The 23,020-nt window shown below is 37.6% G+C and overlaps 1 protein-coding gene across 2 annotated transcripts in view; it reads right to left on the reverse strand.

Moving 5' to 3' along the window:
- Positions 1-264: 264 nt before the first annotated feature.
- Positions 265-23,020, reverse strand: part of FMN1 (formin 1) — a 236,426-nt gene continuing 213,670 nt past the window's right edge. For both annotated transcript variants that reach the window (XM_025197756.1, XM_025197755.1), the window contains 2 exons: positions 14,308-14,392; positions 265-11,904 (listed from right to left, as the gene is read on the reverse strand). In XM_025197756.1, coding sequence (XP_025053541.1) covers positions 11,860-11,904; positions 14,308-14,392 — 130 coding nt within the window. In that variant the 3' untranslated portion in view covers positions 265-11,859. The remainder of the gene's footprint in view (positions 11,905-14,307; positions 14,393-23,020) is intronic.

The following is a 23,020-nucleotide window of genomic DNA, read 5'->3' on the forward strand; positions in this document are numbered from 1 at the left end:
TAGTGCAGTGAGCTCCTAGATCCATGGTGCAACAAATAAATAAATAATAAAATATTGTTATATGGTAAGTCAGTCTTAGCAGCATAGTGAAACAGCCAGATTCATAGATTGTTAGGGGCTGGAAGGGACCTTGTAGATCATTGGGTCCAGTCCCACTAGGCAGGATGCCTGGGGCGCTCTCAGTGTTAGTTGTGGGAAGCTACTAAAGATACATTTTCCAAGATATTGATTTTGCATTTTCATTAGATTTTATTTTATGTTCAACACAACTCGATTTATTTAAATTAATTTAACAGATTTGTCCATTTTGAAAGAGGACATGTTGCTAGTAATGGAATAAAAATTAAAGGAAGTCTGCACCCACAAAACTAACTGCAAAATGTTTCAGACACAAAAGAAACCAATATTTATTAACATACCTTCAGCAACTTTACAGCAGTAAAACACAGTTTGGTTTTTTACAGACTCAAAAATAGTTTTTCTTTTAAATAGCATGTTGACAGCTAGAATATTAAGTGTATCAGTAAAGCATGACAGCTAAACATACTATCTAGACAGAAGCCTTTGAATAGAGAAATCTACAATATCTGAACAATATATTTTATATACAAAAATACACTAGATATGATGAACAGCAATATTGAGGAGGAAAATATAATTCTTTATTATTTACAGACAATGGTTTCTTAACACTTTTTAAAAATAAATACTTCATTTCTTGCAACATTTTTTTTTTTTTTTTTACAAATTTAGCTCATGTGTGTATTTTGTTTTTCTGACAAATTTAAACAGATACACGGTAGAAATATATATATTATTATTTGATAAAAAGAAAAGTACCTGAATCTATTTAGTTGGTTTTTCTTGACTATTTTTCATCTTTATTTAAGAAATATTGAAAGGCCTGATCTTTGAAAGGAAAATATTTTACTCTGAGTATTTTATGACTTTTGCTGCAAATTTTATGGAACTAAGAGTTAAAATTTAAGCCTAATTCAAATGACAGCCAGTGTATTAATGCTGAGTACCTGTGGTAACATTTAAGAAAAGCTACAGTTTTATTAAAACAAATCTGAAATAGACATAAGTAAAAAATAAAGCTCTCTTATGTCTGTGAAACTTATTAGCTGCACACTCAAACGTTAATGTTATTGCTCTAAGTATTCTTTGACATTCTAAAAGGAAAGTCAACATAACTATATAAAAATCTGCTTAAAGGTGAGTTTCAATAAGCTGAGAGGCCTTTGTTTATACATATTTGAGAGAAACAAGGGATAAATAGAAGGCAACATGTACCAACCAAGTGCAACAGGTGCAATTTTTAAGTGACATCTTTTTCAATTAGTACTAGCTTGAAAAGAAAACAAAACAATAGTTTTCCAAAAAATACATGTTAACAATCAGACTTGGTTTTTATCCATCAACCCCTACTCTCCAATTACTTTTCCTCCATTTCTGCTTCATACAGAATTTGAATATGAATAGCTTCTAAGCCTTCAAATTTAGAAGGTTTAAATATCTGAGAGTAACTCTAAGCAAAATAAGTGTAATATTTTCAAAATCTCCTAAAGAGACTTAAGTGTCCATAACCCCTTTTCAAAAGAGGCTTGGGTGTTTAGGAGTCCAAGTCCCATTGAAAAGCGAAGGCATTCTGGAAAATGGAACTTGGGCTTTTATTCCACTTAAGGAAATTTTGAACCCTAAGAATCTGAGTCAGCGCTCACTCCCCACATGACAGTCCTACAAGCTAACTTCATTATTTGTGTGGCACCTCTTTTTTGAGCTGAGATGCTGAAAAACTGGATTATTTAACTTATTACATCTTTTCTAAAAATACTAAAACAAATGTTATCTCCATTGCCAATATAACATCACTCATACTCAGACTCCTTTTATCTCTGCCTGTGCCTAAATCCTGTGCCTGGGTGTAGGCTGAACTCCAAAAACACACTACAGGTAAACGAAACACAGAATAATGAAATGTGATTGGGCATTTATGTAGTGTGGTTTCTCCTTTTCTTTTTACTACCTGATCAGTCTCTTCTGCTGTTCTCAGTGAGACTTCAGCATGCTGAAGGGCTACAGAAGTAGGCCCCAAAACTCTGAAAAAGAAAATGCTAGAGTAATTGTTGTTAATGCTAAAGCTTATTGTTTTTCAATTCTGCATCCTTTTTACAGAAAATCTTGAAAGGGTTATCTACTGCAGGTACTTTATTTCAGGCTTTAAAATATGATTCTTTCTGGTTTTAAGCAGATATGCAAACTGTAGCCCCAAATACTTGGCAAACACATTCAGCATAGCTACAAGCAAGTCCTAATTTAAGCATTTGCTCTTTTGGAATGTTTGCTACTCTCACTTGAAAGAGGCATTGTGCAGGGTACAGGGGTGACATGGCTGGAGGCTCATTTGCTTTCTACTGAACAAATTACAAATTACATTTAGTGATTTAGTGTCCCTCTATAAAATATTCACCACTCCCTCACTCACTCCATCTTGCAGAGCAACTCAGTGTCTCTTCCTTCCTTTGGTTGCACACAGACCAATGACATTCAAAATCAGTGCCATAAGATAAGAAATGTACTTCAGCTGGCATCACTGTTCTGATCCAAAAGACTTAGAGCATCATACATCTCCCTTCTGAAATCCCTCTCCCATTTCTCATCCTCCATGGATTATACTCTTTTGCTCAGGGCACCAGAAATGGCTAGTCCAGTTTATGAGTTTTCTATTGCATATATATGCTTTGTTTCTCTTTAGAGATGTGTCCAGTGGCCACTTACCTACAGTTTGCTATCTATTCAATACAAGAAACACTTTTATTTGAAACAAACAATCTGGCAGTAGAAAGTCCCTTCAAGACTTTCTGGAATTAAAATGCACATACAAACAACAGTAAACTTTAGTTTAACAACAGTGCTGTTACACCAAACCTTTATTTTCCAGGTATGGAGTCTTTCCATCTGAACCCTGGGTAAGTAATGGGAAATATGTATAAAACGTAAATGTCAAAGCACTCAGATACTACTCTCATATCATGCATATTTTTGGTTCTAAAGAGCAATAGTCTTGATTACACAAGTAAATGCACAAGTGCTACCTCTGAAACAGCAAGTCAGGCTTTCTTGACGCCAAGCACAATTTTGACAAATCAAATGTTAATGCATCTCAAATCATGCTTGCTATAGTTCAGTGTGAAGTCATTTGGCTGGAAAGCTGGCAGGCCTCTTCTTACACTGGGGTTTTATTGTGCTGTTAGCAAACAGCCCTGGAACCTCTCGAAGTTACTGGTGGCAAGAAGAGAGGGCTCTGAGGCTCACCAAAGAAAGAAGATGGTAGTGTGGATGTTCCCAGAGGAAGTTTTTTCTATTTCAACCTCCAAGGGAACTAAGGCTTTCTGCAAGGTTTTTAACGCCCTAGAAATGTGTATTACAGTATAGCTGCAAGACGATGTAGAATATAAAAAAGAAATAAAGTTCTTTTTTTTTAAAGGAATATAAATAAAATCACAGTTCTTTCAGTTTTGTCAGACATGGAAAAAGTTTTAACAAAACAATATTAAAACAGTATTTCCAATTAAATACATCACAAGAAGTTTATCTTCCTTCCTAAAATCGAATAGATAACCAGAAGACAAACAGATAACCTAAGCCCTGCAAGTGCTTAAGTCCATAAGGTATGAATATTAAAAAAGATGGAGAAGTAAAGGAAGGAGTGTATGGTAAGCTTACCCTCAGATGTTAATGAACCCTTGTTAATCCTGATCAAGCAATTAAAGAATTTCACAGACTAAGAAATTCACTGCATGCATGCAATAATAATAAAGATATATAAAATTTGTTGGCTGCTGATGTTTCAAACAAGGGAAAATGCCAACATTGTCTCTGCTCTTTATACATTTTCTGTGGTTACCATAACATGCGATCTTTGGATAGTCACTCATGAAGTGCATTTATCCAAGTGCAATGGAATGTGTTTATTGCATGCCAAAGGAAAAGGTAAAAGTCCAGCAACACATGCTTGATCTTTCTGGAAAAAGTCAGAGAGGAAATGTGTCATTTGCATTTTTCTAATGAATTACTATCACATTTCACAAAAGACTGACAAAAATCTCTTACAGCAAATTCCAAAAATATTTTAGTAACACTAACAACCAAAGAATAGACGTTACAATTCCTTTGGGTTGACAGAAGCTCTTAAGTCTCATGCACCTAGGATCTGAGGATGGAGGGTGACAAAGTAGATCCAGCCGGTGAATCTCACACTATACCACAAATTTCCAACTTATAACTGGCCAGGGCCTGCCATCCCATGGGCCACCAACATCAGGGGCACAGCAACACATACCAGAGGCCCTGTGCTTGCGTGGGCTCTCCCTTTCTCATTGCACTCTGTGGGCAGGTGCGTGTCCTTGTCACACGATGCATGCTTCTCCCTGCTGTACTGTGCATGCACTGGGTGTTCTGGACTCACTTTCAGCTCCCTAGCTGTGGGCTCTCTCTCACTGCACTGGCCACAGAGCTACCCTGAACTGTGGGCTCCCCCAGCACTGCAGGCTATGTCATGCTTCTGCACCCCCTAGATTGGAGACAGGAAGTGGAAGCCAAAAGACGGGGGTGGGAGGGGGGGTCAAGAGCCCCTGACTGATACTGAAGACAAAACGATGACAGGAGCAGTAGCCAGGTGGGAGCCCAGGGGCCAGAAATTAACCCTTCCAGCTGGACAGCCCAGTATTATACCAAATACATGTCAGAATCGTGAATGCACTGAGTTACTTTGTTTCAATTCAGCAAGCATCCCACCACTACTGTACACAGGACAATATTTAGTTGCCAGCTACAATGATAAAACAACAATGAGGTTTTTCCACGCATAAAGGAATCTACCACACAAAACTGGCATAATTGTGCTTTGTGAAGGGCACCATACAAAAATTAGGGGTGAAGGTAATTTCTCCAGGAACCCAGAGGCAGACTGAAGTGCTTCAATGACTTTTTTATAACTAACCAGAGACTGGACAAACAGAACTAATTCTCCTGGACCCCTGATGTAGAAGAAAATCCTACTCTTCCTTCCCCTATCAGCCTAAGAATTTCCTTGTGGCTTGCTTGTGGTTAGCAAGGAGTCCACTTCTACTTTGTTTAGAGAACAAATAGGCCCTTGGGCATGTAGATGCACCTACACAGTGAGAATGATAGCTGGGGAACTGTGTAGAGCTCCTAACACAGAGACTAAACTGAATGAAAATATTTTTTCCTAGAAAAATAGCCTGTTTAAAAATCCACATTTTAATGAAAATTTATCACTATTGTCATCATCTTTCATTTTCCATGAACAATGTTGAGCTTTTTCCCACCCCTCAACTTTTTACTGACATTTTTTATTGGAAGCTTTTCCTTATGAGGTTTCCACTAAATGGAAAATTTCAGTAAACATTTTGATAACATTTTGAGTAATATCAAGACAGACTTTTTGGAATTGCAAAAAAGACCAGAAAATTGTTTAAAAAAATCAAATCTGTTTCAAACAACTTGAAGTAAAAGAACTTTGAAATTCTGAAATTTATAATAAAAATAGGGTTTCCAATTTTGACCAGCCCCATGAATATCTTAATTTTCTACCAGATTAGATCCATGATGTGATTAAATACTATTGCTACAGTTTAAATTCTGTTTTAACAAGTAATAATCCAGTGGCAGCAATTCTAAATCCTGAAAGTTCTAGGTAATGGCTATTGCAATTTCTATAATCAAAATGCCTACATTAGTAGAAATATAATTATATTTAATATTTTTGATTAATTTACTGAATTATATTATTCCATGATATACTATCAATATTACTAATTTCATACTGAAAACTAATTTTTTACTACAGATATAAAAAAAGGAAGAAATAATTGTTTACCGAGACTAGAAGTATTACTTTAAATAAATTGTCTTGCTTGGCTTTGTGTATATCATAGGCCATAGAATTTCATCAAAATACTTTTGAACTGAGCTCAATTATGTCTGGGTAATGCAAATATTCTAGAGCAACATTTGTTCTTGAAGTGAAGACATTGGGAGGTGGAGAATCTCTCTCTTCCATTGCAAAATTATTACAGTGGTTATTCAGCTTCACTGCTAATAATTCGGGCATTATTTCTCAATTGAATTTGGCTTTACTTTCACTTATTGGTTCTTGCTTTGATTTTCTCTGCTAGATTAAAGAGCCCTTATAGTTCCTGATATTTTCTTCCTTTGAAGCTACTCATATGCTATAACCAGGTCACCTTGTGGCCTTCTTTTTATTTTCGATTTATATAGAAACAAACAATTTTCTCCAGAAGAAGGATGAGAAATCACAAGACTAAAAGCACATCAACAGGCATGCTGTTGCAGTTATGCTGGTTCCCGTACCTGACCTAGCTTGTTATCAGCTATCTTAGATATCTCTTACAATGTAGGAATAGCCATAGAGCAGAGAGAACAGTTGGAATTACTTTACTGCAAAACCTGACTGTGTGTGTACCACACGCTACAGGAGGCCAAGCCGACTACTCATACATTATATGGAAAAGAGCCATGTCAGTCAGAAAGGTGGCTGTTATTCACAACCTGGCTGGGGGACTTTTTGATTGCTTGACTATGACATAGTAGGCATGTATTATGGAGAAAAACTAAAGCAGCTCAAATTTGTAAATGGACAGCACTTGCCTGTATAGTCAAATATATAGCCATAGCTAACTGTGACACATTATACCATCAGGAACAAACCACTGCTTTAAAACTTCACAGAATCTTACCACAAACCATGAGATTTTATCAGAGGCATAACAATGTAGCCAGGCACTTGGGGCAGCTGATACATGAGACGCTGGAGTCTGCAGGAGAGCCATTAATCAAGTCTGCTCTGACGCACTGTAATTACAGTGTGTTGGAGCAGCCTCACTGCATGTGTATAGGCACCCATTATGTTAGTGCCGCTTTAATTAAAACACCCTCCCCGGCCACTCCCAGAGCCCAATGATTATAAATTTTCTTTAGCTTTCTAGTGTAGACAAGAATTAAAAGGCTGCTTACTACTCAAATCTCTATTCTACTTATACTCCTAAATGCTAGGAAAGAACTGGAAAAGGCTGAGACAGCCCCAACAGTTTACTCAGGTTGGGATACAGAGTTACACTGTATTGCTGCCAGAACTACATGAAGGGACAAAGGGAAAACTGAAAAAAATCTCACAGTGTCTGAGCATTCCTAGGGTGATCTACTTCCCTGTCAAAGGCTACTGAAAATAAGTTTGTGTCTACTAATATTTTTAATTAATAAATTATTAAGATGTTCAAACCTCCCCCACCCCGGGTGTGTGTGTGTGTGTGCGCGCGTGCGTGTGCAAGCGTGGTGTTTTTCCTTTTGTTACAATGTTTATATATTTCAGTTCTTGTCTTATAAAGTTTAGGGGTTAAGGGATACTTTAGTTTTCAATGTCTTTTGGTGGAGCAAGATTAAATGAAAAGACCTATTCTTAATTTGCACATGGTACATATATAAGTCTAGGCACTTTGTTGGAAAAAAAACCTCAACTATCAGGGTTATAGTGCAAGCTTTATATAAGGAGTTCTTAAAGGCAGAAGGAAACTAGTAGGAAACAAGCCAGTACTTTATAGAATTCCTCAACAGAGTCTTCTTGAAATAACATACTGTGAAATACTTGCTTGCCATGCTATTCATTCCAAACCCAGACTAAGAGACAATTACATTTTTCTATTTTTATTTTGGATATTTTTTTTACTTATCCCCTGGTACAAATGATGGTTCAAATGTGAAGTCATTGGTTATCTCTCTCTCTGATGGGTATTCCAGCAATACCAGTTTAACCTCCCACATGCACAAAATCAAAAGTTACACTAATACTATTTTGATCAAAAAATTCATTTTCATATCCACGATAAATATATTGTGTGATCATTACCCTATAAGTGTAGACACTTAAAATAAAGCACATAGTATAAAAGATTTCCATAGGTCAGTAAAGCAAAAAGGTGCATCTCCTATAGACTAATAAGAAAAGTAAAAAAAAATATATTTTTAAAATGTCTCTAATATGTGTAATTGATCTTCATTTTGAAAGCAATAAGAGGTAACAGCAACTTATGCCCTGCTACCCTCTTAAAATATAAATGGATGAAACAGTATTTCAAGTCATAGTGTCATATCATAGTGTCAATGTCATATATTTAGAATCTTACCTAACAAGTCAATTTACAGCCATAATATATTTATCCTGAGTAGTAAGCACTTACATGGAATGAGGAGCCCTTCTTACACTGGATGCCAGCCTTCTTTTACAAAATTCTTTAAGCCAGGCAATGATAAAGGGGTTTAAAGAAAACCAGAAAGTCAAGATTAAAGTCTGCCCTCAAATAATATCTCAAGAGCTTTCAGTTTTGCTGGAAGAGAACTGTATGCTATGCTATATTATTATTAGGTATAACTCTGAGTCACAAACTTTGGGGACATTCAGGGATCAGACAGAAGTGCAGCTCCCTGCTGTAGCTGATAGGGGTGCACTAATAGAGATTTTTGGGGCCGATAAATATCGATATGCCGATATTTAAGAAGGCATATTGGCCAATACTGCTCTGATATCAGGGCGTGGGATTGTGGTGAGGCTCGTGGGAAGGATGCCGCAGCCACCCCAAATTTCACTGCAGCACCACTTCCAATGCCGCTGCTACAGCTGCCAGCCGCCCAATGCAGATAAGTTACAGAAGACATTCTATTTTGAAACATCTTCATCTGACCCCTCATGCAATGAGGGTTCAAATTTTCACCCAACTGGTCATTTTTGAAGCTGCTTGCAGCTGTGCACTTGTGTTTGGTCAAGGCTGTATGCCACTTTCTGTGGCCAGATTGGGTAAAATTGTCACTTCTCTTTGAGCCCTCACATCCTAGATTTAGTTTAAGCTTATTTTCTAAATGTCATAGTAAGAGTACCTAATATGTCCAAAATTAAACAGTTTCCATATACACCTAACATATATTTATCATTAATGCCACTTCTCTACTAGAATAATTTCAATAAGATTAGCAGCTGGCACCATTAGTAATAGTCTCAGGCCATTTATGAATGTTGGCTAATGATATATCAGTATGTGATCTGGTTGGTTCAGTCATTTCTATAGCATCAGCATTTGTGAGATTATGAAAGACTAAGACTTCTCTTCCTAAATCAGGATGAAACCTGAAAATCTAAAACATAAATTGTGAACTGATAGTCAAAATGTTGAAACAAGATACTTGTTGAAACAAACTTTTTCTAAAATATTTTGAGTTAAGACATCTGTCAAAATCAGTCCTTTCCTGTATAACATCCTACTGAAGAAGTATTTCATTGCAGAATTCCTGACCAGTTCTAATTAAAGCATTCAGTAGCTTTGTGGCAGGTGGAGAACCATATTGAGGACCCTCCATTTTTTTTTTGTTTAGAGACTCCTCAATATTGTATCACCTACCACCATTCTCTAATCTTTGGCTTGAATGAGCATTTGTGCTTATGATGTTTACCACTAACAAAAGTATAAACAGATTCACTCCTTTGTGTGCTTGGTTTGATGGAAGACCAAACATTTCAGTCTTTGGGATTTAGTTTCTTTCCATTAGGCTAGTGCTTCCCCAAATTTCCATGCCAATTGGAAAAAACAAACAAACTATGAATCCATTTTACCTTCATCAATATATATTTGATTTGTTTTCATCTGTAAGATATTTATGCATATTAAATATTTGAATAGCAGCTATAAATTCCAAAATATATAGGCCTGTCTTAGGTCCCTTATGTTTATCTGTACAGGAATGAAATAATAACCATTTAAGGAACCTGCAAACTAAGAATTTGCCCAATAGGAAACATGAACTAAGCTGCTTCAGTTACTATTTTCTTTAACAAACATATCAACTTTGCCTAAGACTTCATAACAAATCCTATAACATCTCATGTATGTAGATAACCCACTAGATTACTTTCATGCATACTCTTTACAGTACTAGGAAAAGGGATTAATATCTTCCTCATTATACTTTCTATCCTTTTTACTTAATCATTATTTCATTTGCATTGGTTAGGTCTCATAATAACCACTAGCTCTTAAGGTTTTAGTGATTTAGTAAATTGAAATTTTCTTCATATGCTCTTTCCATATTTGGCTGTTCAGTTGCAGTCTAGTGTTAGCCCATCACAGAAGGTTTATTTATTTTTTAAGAGTGTCTATTTTGGTTTCACCTTAAAACTTTTTCAGTTGCATGGGTATTTCTTTTAAGGAGTCTGACCCTGGGAAGCAGTGAGTGTCCTCAAGTAACATTTTTCCTGAAGGCATCCAGCACTTTTAGATTCAGGCTCTAAATCCTAATTTTATATTCAGGGATTATATTATCACAAGAGTACATTAAGGTAATTCTATTAGTTATTCCTCAAATTCTATATAGTAGAGTACATACAGTTATAAATACACGATAGACAAAAAACAGCTGGAAAATATGTTGTATAGCATGGGTATCCAATTTACCTGGCCCTGCAGCCTTGATGTATGATGCAGGACCAGCCCACAGGCTGGATGAATAGCCTGTGTAGCTGGCTCCCCAATTGGCCCATAGACCCACCCTCTTCACTCCTGTGTGTTGGATCTAGTGCATGTGAGACACACTCTGGCCAATCTAGGACTGCACTGCATGTGGTGCCTGTGTAGGGCCGATCTGGGACATGTGTTTCACATGGCACATCCTCCAGCTGCTCCAGGCCCCACACAGCATGTAGCATGGGTCCTGGGCTGGGCAGAGTGGGTGCTCTGCATGGTCTGCATCCTCGGTCTTGCATGCAGCTTGAGAGTCAACTCTGGACCCAAAGGCAGTGGTGTGGGGCTGGATGATGGGGCTCTGCAGGCCATGTCTTTGACACTCTTGTTTTATTATTAAATAATATGGCTTTCAAGAAAATTGAAAGCTAGAGATTTATTGGTATAACTTTAAGGGGATACATTATGTGCTCCCCTTAGCTGAATGATAACAAATAAATTATCTGATGGTGTTGATATTTGACCATGCGTTGAATTAAAAAAAAATACTTGTCATTTGTTCTTGTGAAACCAGACAACATGAAGACAGTGCAAGAATCATTAAGTCAACACCATAAAATTAACATGTTAGTGATATCATCTACATATACCACAGGACAACAGAACTTGAGGCTATTTCTCTCTTCCCATGTGCAAAATATTGTTTTCCATTTCAATGCATATGGCATAGACTCAGGTTTCTATAAAAATACTTATGGTAAAATACATAATACATTTATAATGAATCTTCATTCATTTTAGAAAGACTAATTTAATATTATTTATACATTATAAATATTATTTAGAATCAATGCTGCACTCAGTACAGAAGTCAAAACTTACGGTAAAATAGCCTCTCAACCTGAACGATACCTCTGTTGCAACCTACCTAAAGTCCCTGTAAAAAATGTATAGATTGTTAGCAGTTACTTAATTCAGGATCCAACATCCTGATTTTACCTCTTTTGCGTTAGTGCATTATGCATAGACTACTTCAAATAACCATTTAGAAAACAGTGTCATTTTAAAACCATGTAAGGAAGAGTAATATAAAACCATTCATAATTCCCCTGTAAACAGCTTAGTGTTCCCTCTACAGAATGAGCAAACTGCTTAGAAGAACTGAAAAATCTCTGGTGGATTGTCTTGGGAAAGATGTGCAAAGCAGGATTCCATAACATCTAACATAAGGTGCTCTCTAGGGAATGGACACAGTAAAGCATCATGCAAGGTATTAAGTCACACTGTCATTATTTTCATGTGTCTTCTTTCAGTTGGTGGTCACATTGGCTTCCTTCTGACGTAGTCTTTCTTTCTGTTGTTTAAGAAAAAAGAGCTTTATTATCATTCTTTTCTCTAATTTTTCCATCTGCTCTCAAATTGTAACAAGCATGTGGTTTAGAATATTGAACTGAGAAGCACCAAACTAGTCATAGTAAATCAGAGCCCATTTACTCCAGCAAATTAACTCCTGGAGTGCCATGCCCAGAGAACTTTTTGAAGTAATATGCAGTTCTCTCTCCTGTAAAGATTTCTTTTGACATATAAACATTGAACTTTTAGTGCCTTTCTAGACTTTTCTATGAATTTAACCTGTACTGTATGTCTCTAAAAAAAGAGTTCCTCCAAACTTAAGCAGGCAGTTCTGTAAAAAGCAATACTACATTTTAAAATAAAGTTTGAATTTAATACCTTCTTGAGCGCTTCAACATAAATAACAATTAATATAGGTATTTCTTTAAGAGATAAGTGGTAATAGCTTTTTGCTTTGTCCTTAAGCATTTACCATTCTTGCATTGGTTCAAAAAGCCAGAGGTAGATACATACATCAAAACAACTGATGGTTTACAGTTTGGTTTTAAATACTATTGCTGAATACAATATATGCAAATGCATTTCTTAGCAGTTTATTTATTGACTTAGCACAGAAGCTTACATTGCCAACACTACCTGAAGTGATGCTAATCTGGGGGGGACAATTATTGGGGCCCGAGGGCCACATGGGGAGGTCTGAGGAGCTGTTGCAGGCTGGGTCTGCACCCTCCCCACCAACAACTCACCAAAACTCTCTATGAGGCTGTGGGCAGGCAGGAAGCAGTATTCAGGAGTGGGAGGGGCAGGTGAAGCTGAGATCATGGGAACTTGGGGCCCAGGGTTCGAGGCCTGGAGCCTGGGCCCAGTCCCTACATGTCCTTGCCCTCTGGGGGGGGGGTGAGGAGGGGTGTGTGGGGAGGGGTGTGGGGGTCATGTGTATGTGTGTGTGTGGGCGTTGCCTGGGTGCTAGGTCCCAGGCACCTGCTGTGGGTGAGTGGAGAGGGGCAGGGGGCATGTGCAGCAGAGCTCACCCAGGCTGTGTCGTCCCTGCTGCCCCTGTGGTGCTTTGCATGGGGTCAAGCCCTGCAGGACAGCCCTGGCCATGCTCCTGTTACTGCCCATGGCCTGGCTGGGTGCTGCTCTGCTCCCCACACCTCCAGTGGTGGCTCCTGCTCCTGACCTTGCCCCTGCCATGCTGTGCTGTGCTATATCAGGTATCAGGTGGGTGGGTGTAACAACATAATACATGATTAACTGGTTTATCACATTTTAAGTGTAATGTGAGCTATAGACCAAATATATGACTAATTCTAGTAACTTGTACTGGGGGTTAGAAGTGCTGCCAAACATGTAGGTATCTTGGCTAGAAATATTTTTTTTTCTAAGATGTAAATTGGTTATGTACATCTTTTAAATACAGAGATGCATACATTGAATTAATACTTTCAATAGGTAGTAATTTGAAAACATCTTCAAGGTTTTCAGTATGACTTTGTTCAATCTTCTGATAAACCATCTCTACAAAACAATTCATTATTAACCCATTATTGTGTTAACCATATCACCCTGGTTGAGAATCACTGGGTTAAAATAAAGGGAAGTGTACTGAGCCACTGGCTTACAATAATGGGTCAACCAGGGTGCCACAGCACTCTGGGGTGCCTTGAGATCCTTTCCAGGTGATCCAGGGTGACATGCAATGTTAGCACTATTAGGTGTGAAAGTATGATTCACAAGGCAAGCCCAGAGGTTTCAAATAGGAATTCATAGTGTTAAAAACATTTTAACTAGTTGTGGTCTTTCTGAATTTTTTACAACACAAAAACTGGCTCTATTATTTTTCTATAATCTAAAAAAAATGAAAACTAAGAGCTGGTATTTTTGAAAGGGTGCCTTGAGTCTAAAGAGGGGTGCCTTGAGTCTAAAAAAATTGAGAACCACTGGCATAAGCATTTATGACATAAGCCTTTCTTTAAGGCTGTCAATTAATTTAAAACTCCCTCCTCACTTAACATTTGTGAAATGTCAGAAGGGAATCTTTAGAAGAAGTCTGACATGAAGCTAGGATGGTGTCTTTTTTAGTGGTTTGGAAATAACATTTCAGAGTACATAAAGCGGTATAGAAGAAGGCTCAGAGAGAACTTTTGGGAGAGAAAAGGTAAGTTAACAGGGCTCCTTCCTACTTTGATATCTAAGCCATGTCAGAGCTAGGCTTGGCCACAAGAAAATGCAGTTTTTAAATGTGATTGTTGTACCAATGTAGGTAAAGCCTTAAAGATTTTCCTCAGGAGGGATATCAATTTACTGCTTTCAAATTGATTAAACATGCATGCTACTAGCTATACTTCAATGAGAACTAAAAAGCACAGTTATTCTGTGTGCTGTGCTAAAGAATAAATCATACCAGGCTAGCCGTGGGGTTGATTTTTTTTGTTTCAACCTTCTTCTCTGCAGTTAACTTGTTTACGGTTTGCTGTGCCATTTTAATTCTGGAACAAAAAACAAACAAAAATATTATTAAATAAAAGATCAAAAATATTCAACATCTGTTTGATACACCTAGTAAACTTCTGCCTCTAGTATCTGTCGGCTTAGAAAATGGTATTTAAAAGGTTTGGTTTTTGGGAATTCCCAAAATTTGGGGCGGGGGGGCTGGGCTTCGGCATCCCACCTCCAGATTGCTGACATACTGACATCTGACACCTAACAGAGAGCCTCAGAGTGAAGACTGAATCTTGGCCAGATGTACTTTGATGCTGATGACAGCCCTAGGATTTGGTAGATATACAGAATTGCTTGAATGTTTGTATTGTTTCTTTTCTGTTATCACAGTGTATCAATAAATTTGCCTATTATCGAATGAAAAGGTCATGGTCAGTCTAAGGGTGGGTCCCTCAGAACAAGGCATTTGGGTCCTAAATCCAGAGCCAACAGTATCTATAGGAACATTACTCAACAAATATTATGTTGGTAAGATTAAAGCAATGCAACGCACAGATGTACAGCTATATCAAGACAAAACAAACAAAGAGACAGTGCTACTAATTAAATCTGTTCAATTGTACCTAATAAAACATTATAGAAACATCATTATGAATGAACTTGCAACCAACAAGAAAATCAAAAGTGAAAGATCTTAAGACCTGATTGTGCAATGCTTTGCTCATTGGCCAACCTCTGCACCAACTAGAATCAATATAGCCTATTGGGCTGAAGGGTTCAGCCAAATCAGCCTTGTAGGATTTGGACTTTATAGAATTCTTTCCCCACTACAGACTTCTAAAAATAGGCAAGATAATATCCCTATTTCAGGAGCCCAAACAATAGGGGACTGACCATTTGTGCACATCTTTTGTACTTACTAAGTGCATTTTAGATTAATTTGATGACATCAAGGATTAAATACTTCAACAAATATTACTATTATTTCAATGGTAGGCATAAACAATATGAACCTGACTGTTGAAAGAAACGTGGAATCTGAAACTGACTGATCCCCTAGGCTTATCCTTACCATGCAGGCCCTGAGCAAAGCCTTAAAAGTATGCCAATGATCCATCCCACCTAAATAGGGATAGGAGTGTGGGAGGCTATTGAGAAGGTCTTGGATAGAGGTTAGTGGTCTGCTCTCAGGCAGAGGTTGTAGATCAGTTGATTCTGGGTGTGTCTACATGTGCAATTAATTTGAAACAATAAACTTTATATACTGGTTAATTCTTGATTACTAGTACCGAAGAGCAGGGGCACTAATTACGAAGCCTCATTTCCAGCTTTTTTTACCTGCTCTATTGATCAAAGCCAAAAATATACCTTTAGTTAGAAAACTCTGATAAGATTACTCAGTATTAAGCCTGTGTACAATTTAAATTTTATCTATTGTTCTTATATATTTTAATATCTGTTTTACTAGCATTTCCAGATTTTTACAGGGACTTTTTACGTGTGACTTACCTTTTCACCTTTTCAGGACTCCCAGATAGCTAAAAAGATTTGGTTTTTAATGATGAGATGGTTCCTACTCATTGGACAGTACATTCCTCTCCATAAACACAAAGGGTAGGCAAAAAATGTTCTATAGTGCTTCAAGCCAATCCCTACAATAAGATTAAATAGGACCAAACTAGGATGCTCAGGATATCATGAACTCCTTTGCCACTGACCACATTTTTTTTGTTCGATGCTCTTCTCCCTCTTTGATTCTGTGAGCTGACTCCTACCAGCTGTGAAAAAATTGGAATGCTCACATTCCCTCCTTCAGAGGAAGAAAGAATCTTAGGATGCCTGTAGACATGCAGGATGCCTGCTCTGATGAGCTGTAATTACAGCATGTCAGAGCAGGCTCAATCAAGTCTGCTGGAGCATGCTAATTAGCACACCCAGCAGCCTTGGCATCTCGTGTATTCAGCATCCTCGTGCTTCAAAATGGTGGCAGGGAGACTTTAACTAAAGCTTATTTGACCATTTTGAAACATGGGATGCTGAAAACACAAGATGCTGCAGGTGCTTTAATTAGAGCAGCACCTGAAAACCGCTCTAATTAAAGTGCTTCCTCCCACCCCAGGAGCACATATAAGGATGCCCTTAGAGATCATAATTTTTTATAAATAAAAGAACAGTTATCTATTTTGCTACTTTATTAATATATCTGGACAGTTTACATAGATATTCCATGAAATCTAGGTAGAGTTTTCAGTAAAAGATGATCATATATAAAACAGAACTACAATAAAGCTTTTCACTGATCTATTAATTTTACTGTGATCTTTGTTTTTAAAAAGTGATATGATGAGCAACAGATTGTATTGTTCTCCTAAGAAAGCTTTAATTTCTGTACTAATGCATGATAGGTAAGTGCTAGTCATAGTTTCAGCAATGTACATGCGTAATTAGAATTAATTCAAGTATTCATAATTTTTTTTAACATTAATTGCTCTATTTTATGAAAGATTTGAGTTCGGCAATTACATCAGTAAAATAAACACACTGAGACCAGGCCTCACAGACAAAAGAAACTTCTTCCTAACTCTTGAAAATGTTATTGCTATCATATGTTGAAAGTCTACTCTAGAATTCAAAAACTAAAATGTAAATTCACCAAATATGAAATCATCTACTTTTGCACAAGGTTGCAAATATGTAATACATCACCTTCCTGTACTCTTCCACTTTTTAAAGATAAAATAACTCCTTAAAACATGAAAATGTTATTGTCCATTAAAAGGTAAGGTGCCTTTCCAGGCAAAATTATAAATATTTAAAATATATTTCAAAATTGTATGTACTTCCAGAAGTAGCATGTGAGCACATTTGATTGCAGTTGATATTCAAGGTGCTCTTTTTTTCAGATGGAATAACCATGTAAAGATGCACACAACGAATGCAGACTAAAGGGCTCAACATACAAGCTAGATTGGCTATTGGGCATATTTAATCAGCCTGTTAAGCATACATCTTCTTCAGTGTCATGAATAAAATATGTGATAACACTTCTTATCTGCTTACTGTGTTATTTTTTGCCCTCCTTCACTTGGTAAAAGCAGAAATATTGATGCCACTTTTGTAGAAATACAATGATCATGAAAGAAGCAAATGTAAGGAGTACATGTAGTATAACGTTTGTGAGTGAGACTTGGTCTTCATATTATAAAGATGCAACCTCTCTCAACGACACACCATTAGTAAGTCAACTAAAAGAACTCCTCTGAGAAAAACAGTATTTTTCTTGGACTCTTAAAGAGTTAATTAAATACGTTTTTATTTATTGTCTGACATTCTCTTAGATTGTGATATTACAGTATTATATTAATGACTAATTTGTAAAGATACCACACCACCTACTATTATTTTAATTATGTTAGAATAAAGTATTTAATATGCTATAAAGCAAGTCCTTTAGGATGTTAAATGCAGTTTATGAGACTTTATATAGACTTAAATTGCTGTACTTCTTCCTATAAAAGTATAAACTTCCTTGGCTATTTTTAATTGTTTGGCAATTACTTGTTCTCAGTTTATTTATGGTAAAACAAAAACTATGGGATAAAGTGTGAAAAAATTCTGTAACTGTGGTTATATTAAGTGTTAATGAAGGTGACCAGCTTAACATTGTCTAGTTTATAGAAATCAGGTGACAAGAAAAGGTATTTGTGAGAGTATGGGAGCAGTATCCAGCTCTACAGCCAAACATCTGAAGACTTGTAAAAACATTACTAAAATAGATCCTTAAAGCTAATAATGTGATTGTTCCTGCCTGCTTGAAAGTAACTAATGAATAAATGAGCAGCGAGGTTTACAGAATAAAGAAAATATAAGTATCCACTATATCTTGTTATCTGAGCTCATTTGTTAATCCCATGTTAAATGAGGAATGAATGGGAGGGAAGGGGATGGAATCTGCCAGTCATAAGGCTCCCTAGGTAGTAGGAAAATCATTAGTGGACTAGGATAACCAGTTAGATGTGATAATGGGATTGAACAGTTCATAGATTTAGAGAAAGTTCAGATAATGTAAAGCTTTGAGTCTGACATGAATTTCCTCTTTAAGCTGTCCTGCTAAGGAGACTCAGCCAGGGAGTCTAGTCTGATCCTGCTCTCCTTGAAATATACAGCAGAAGAATCAGGGCCTAAAACACAATCTCACAATTTACACATGGGGGAGGGAGCACCAGTACCAGTACTAGTTCAGAGTATCCCAGTGTGAATGCAGAAAATTGTAGGACCCCCCACATGCACACAGCAAGTGTATTATGTTGTTATGCACTGTGACATTAAGAGCAGCCTGCTGCCTTTCCTCCCTGCTCCCCATGATACCTTATTGGGAGGCAGCCTGAATGTACAGGAGCAGCTCATATAGAAGGTGGTCAGTATGGGTGGACAGTGTGGGGTATGGATAGGTATGGATGCATGCAAAGGGATAAGCCCTGAAATGTTTCTGCTCTTGCCAGCTCTGCACAGCCCCAGTGGACATACACTGTACTCAATAGCCTTTTGGAAGGGACAGGGTAATAGAGACAGGGGCCAGTGGTCACAGGGAAGGAAGGAGGAACCTGGAAAATAAAAAAGATACCAAAAATACATGTACAGGAAGAAGAAAAACAACAAGGGGAAAAAAGGGAGGGGAAAACAAAAGAACACAGAAAAGAAAGATAACAAGAGGAACATAACATTTGACATGAGAGAGAGAACTGACAAAACAAAATGAGCCTAGAAAGTGGTGAGAGGTGATACAGAAGTCCTGATCTGACAAACTGTTCCAAGGTGGGAGTCCTCCGCAAAATAAAAGAGAGAAGTTTGCCTGGAAGGCAAGGTTAGCACTGTAATAGTTTTAATTGGGCGCAGTATTTCCTGTTTAGTGTTTCCTATTTACAGCAAAGGTGTGCGTTCTTGTTGTTAGTGTTTTGACTTGTCAATAAAGGGTGGTTCTTTAACTTTCTGCAAATAGCATGGAAACTGCATGACTCTAGGTGGACTAAGTATTAATTGGGAAAGCCTGAAAATTACGTTTCTTCAAAGAGAACTCAGAAGTAGCAGTTTTTCGAAATGTACATTATGTTTCCTGAATATTTTCCCTTCTTACCCAATTCCCATTGAATTCTAGGTAAGTTCTTTGACTTCATGGGAACTAACAGTGGTCCCTACTCCCTTGAATAAGCTGCAAATACAAATTTATGATCGATCCTACCATCCTACCAACTAGGTCAAGCAGATGGCTGTTTTAAAGTAGCAACAATATTGAAGAATTTCTTACAGAAAGCAGCTTAATGTATTTTTTATTGTCTCCTATTTTGGCATTCTACTGGAAACCTATCACATTTACCCATCAAATATATGCTTAAAGATTTATTTCTGTTGTGGGGTCCCACATTGGAATATTAAATGATAAAAAGTACTTTTCATACTGTGAGATGTAGTCTTTTCAGCAGAGGAGTGCAATGTAATCATAGCTATTCCTTCTAAACAGTATTTTTCAGTAGCATTAATCACTGGATGACACAGCTCATGTCTACTTCTCATTCCAAGACATTAAACATTAATAGTTTTTGAAGCTTCAGTGTGTTTAAGAGAGAAAAGGAAAAGAGGAAAACTTAAAGAATGCAGCTTGGTTAAACCATGAAATCTGACCAGCTGTAATGTGAATCTGTTCAAAAGAATTACTATCACTCATCAGTGAGCAGAAGAGGTCAAAATATCTAAGTGAAGTAGGAGGAAGTTTCCCAGGTCCAACTTTAATGGGAAATGAGTTTTTTAAAATGATGGCATGAAAAATAAAACTGGTTTAGGTAGTAAAAATGGAGCTTCATATTTTTAAACAAATCATAATTTGTTTCATCCAGATCTCGTCAACTAATATAACTTAATGTAACAACTACATTTTCCCAGTTAAGAACCCCCCAAATTGAGAGAGACAAATTGAAGAAGAAAAAAACAGCTATGATTTTTAATTAAAAAAACTATTTATTTTGTAAATGAGGGAATATAAAATAACATTTTATCTCTTTAATTTTGATTTCTTCATAATCCCATAAAAGTACTTTCCATTGCTAAAGTAAAGACATTATTGTGCAAAGGGTTAAGAGGATAAGGTTTGTTATCACTTATCTTGATGCTCCCTACTTAGCTGTCAGAGAGAAAGTGTGTGTTCAAGCAGTCTTCGACTTAGGTTCGAGTTACAACGTTTTGCACTTACAACATTTATAAATTGACACCCTGTTTCAACATTCTGACATCAGTTTCGACTTTACAATGCTTGATCTGACGCCACGCCAGCAAACAAGTTTACTGCATTGCCCATCTCCCTGGAGAACAGCTGTCCAAACTTCCTTGGATACTTTCTTTAAGAAAGCAGATGAGACTCCAGAAAAACCTGCAGCCAAGACTCCTGAGAAAACTCCAGCCAAGAACCCTTCAAAAAGTCCAACCAAGAGCCCTTCAAAAAGTCCAGCAAAGTCACCTCAAAGAAGTCCTTCCAAAACAATATGATTGCTATTTACAATATAAATACATTAATGTAGATATATTACTCATCTATAATTGATTGAGTACAAAATTCTGGGTTATTTTGGTGAAAATAAGGTATTGGGCCTTGGTTCAGGAACCAATCCCCTATTTATAACGTTGCTTTCTATGGGAAAATCGGTTCCAAGTTACGACTTTTTGACTTAAGATGTGGTTTTCAGGAACCAATTGTGTTGTAAGTTCGAGAACTGCCTGTATGTGGGAGTGGAGGGAAGGGGGGGAGGAGGGGGAACATAGAGTTAAGCATAAAATGCTTGAAATACCCACAAACAGACTAGACAGAGGCCACTCTAGATGGATTCTTTTTCATAAAACCAAAACAGCATGTTTCTTTTCTTTCCTAAGACCCGGAAACCTTTCAAAACCTACTACATACTATCCTAAACCTTCCTAAATCTACCAGTACCATAGGTCCTTATTAGTTTTGATCCGGAGTATCAGGCTTTACTATTGTTCAAGAGTTGGGGAGGTGAAGGCAAAGGAATGTGGTTTCTCAGGACATCTTGAATTTCTATCCATTGTCTTTTGTTAAGACCTGTGAGACCAGAGAGAGAGAGAGATCCACTCCCGCAGCATCCACAACTCTTAGTGTGAAGATGGTAGTTTATGTGGGTACACAGAAGCTGCATGGTTTCTAAAAGCAATGTAAGCCTTCTTGGGAGGGTACATTAGGGTAGTGCCATCCAGTGCCACTATAAGGTACATAACTTAACATACATGACCGAATGAACATATAACACCCTCCTAGACATGGGTATGCATCTAAATTGGATGCAGTTGAATTCACATTTAGATAAATCACTTGCACATGTATTAAGGCCTTTAGGTTAGTTTAACTACTTGTGCACTAAAGTTTATGAACTGCTGTACAGAAGTAATGTTATCTGAGAAGTACAATGGTTGTCATGAAATAATATGTAAAAAGTGTCATGCACAAAACATCAAGAAATTAGGAATAAGCAAGTAGAAAATTGGAAGATCAGTGGGCTTCCAATGTTTCAACTGATCTTTATAAACAAAATTGAATGTCCCAGTTCTATATAGATTTGTCCTGCATTCTATACTTGAGCAAGCAATGAAATTACTGAGGTTTGGCCAAGTTTGATCAATATTTGTTAGATTCATGCTAGTGAGTATGAATCTCAAGGTTACCCTATGGCTTCTTAGAAAAAAAACAGATGAGAAAGGACAGAGAACCATAGAAACTTCATAGGTTTGTTTTTAGGCTTCTCACAGGGGGAGGTGACCAGGAAGCTGACAAGGGTTCCTCTATATCTAACAAGCCAATTGATCCACCAAGATCTCTCCCCCAGGCCATGGTGATTTACCAGCACACAGAGCCTTCTGCTAACCCCACCCATTCCCTGACCCTGGGGACTCTGTGAGCCACTTGCCTGCCAGAGCCCAGCTGAGCACAGCACTATGCCAATGCTTGAGCCAGGGGAACAGCAGCTGATGGGGCCATGCCCACCAGTGTGAGCCTGCAGTGCAGGAACAGACCCACCCCCAAAAGCAGCACTGGCTGCCTGCTTCCCCTGGCCAACAGTGCCACCGGCACTGAGCATGCCCGGCCTCAGCTCCATCTCACACCTGCGTCTGTACCCTGCACCGAACATGCCCAGTCTTAACTCCATCTCACCCATGTCTGAGAACTGCACTGAGCGTGCCTGGTCTCAGTGCCCTCTCACAACCATGTCTGAGCCATTATAGCTGCAGGTAGGGTGGCCATCATAGAGGACAATCCAGTTTTCTGCTACTCTGTCCTCTATTGATACAAAACCTGATGACTTTTTCTCTTCAAGAGAAAAATAGAGGACATAAAGGTATCCGGTTTCATATCAATAGATAGAGGACAACCGGACTGTCCTCCATGATGGCCACCCTAGTTGCAGGACAGTCCAGGATCCCACTGCTGAAACCTCCTAGCTGAAGTGGATACTTGAATTTTCAAATTGGCAAATACCAAGGTGATAACTGAGTACTTGGCACTTCCAGCAACAGAACCTGCTTTATCTATTTAACTTAACTCATACCCATCCACAACAAGGAAGCATGGAGATAATAAATGAAATACTCTGGAGATATACCTGGTGGACAAACTA

The sequence above is a fragment of the Alligator sinensis genome, unplaced genomic scaffold (genome assembly GCF_000455745.1).
Source record: "Alligator sinensis unplaced genomic scaffold, ASM45574v1 scaffold262_1, whole genome shotgun sequence".
In the NCBI taxonomy this organism is placed as follows: Eukaryota; Metazoa; Chordata; order Crocodylia; family Alligatoridae; genus Alligator; species Alligator sinensis.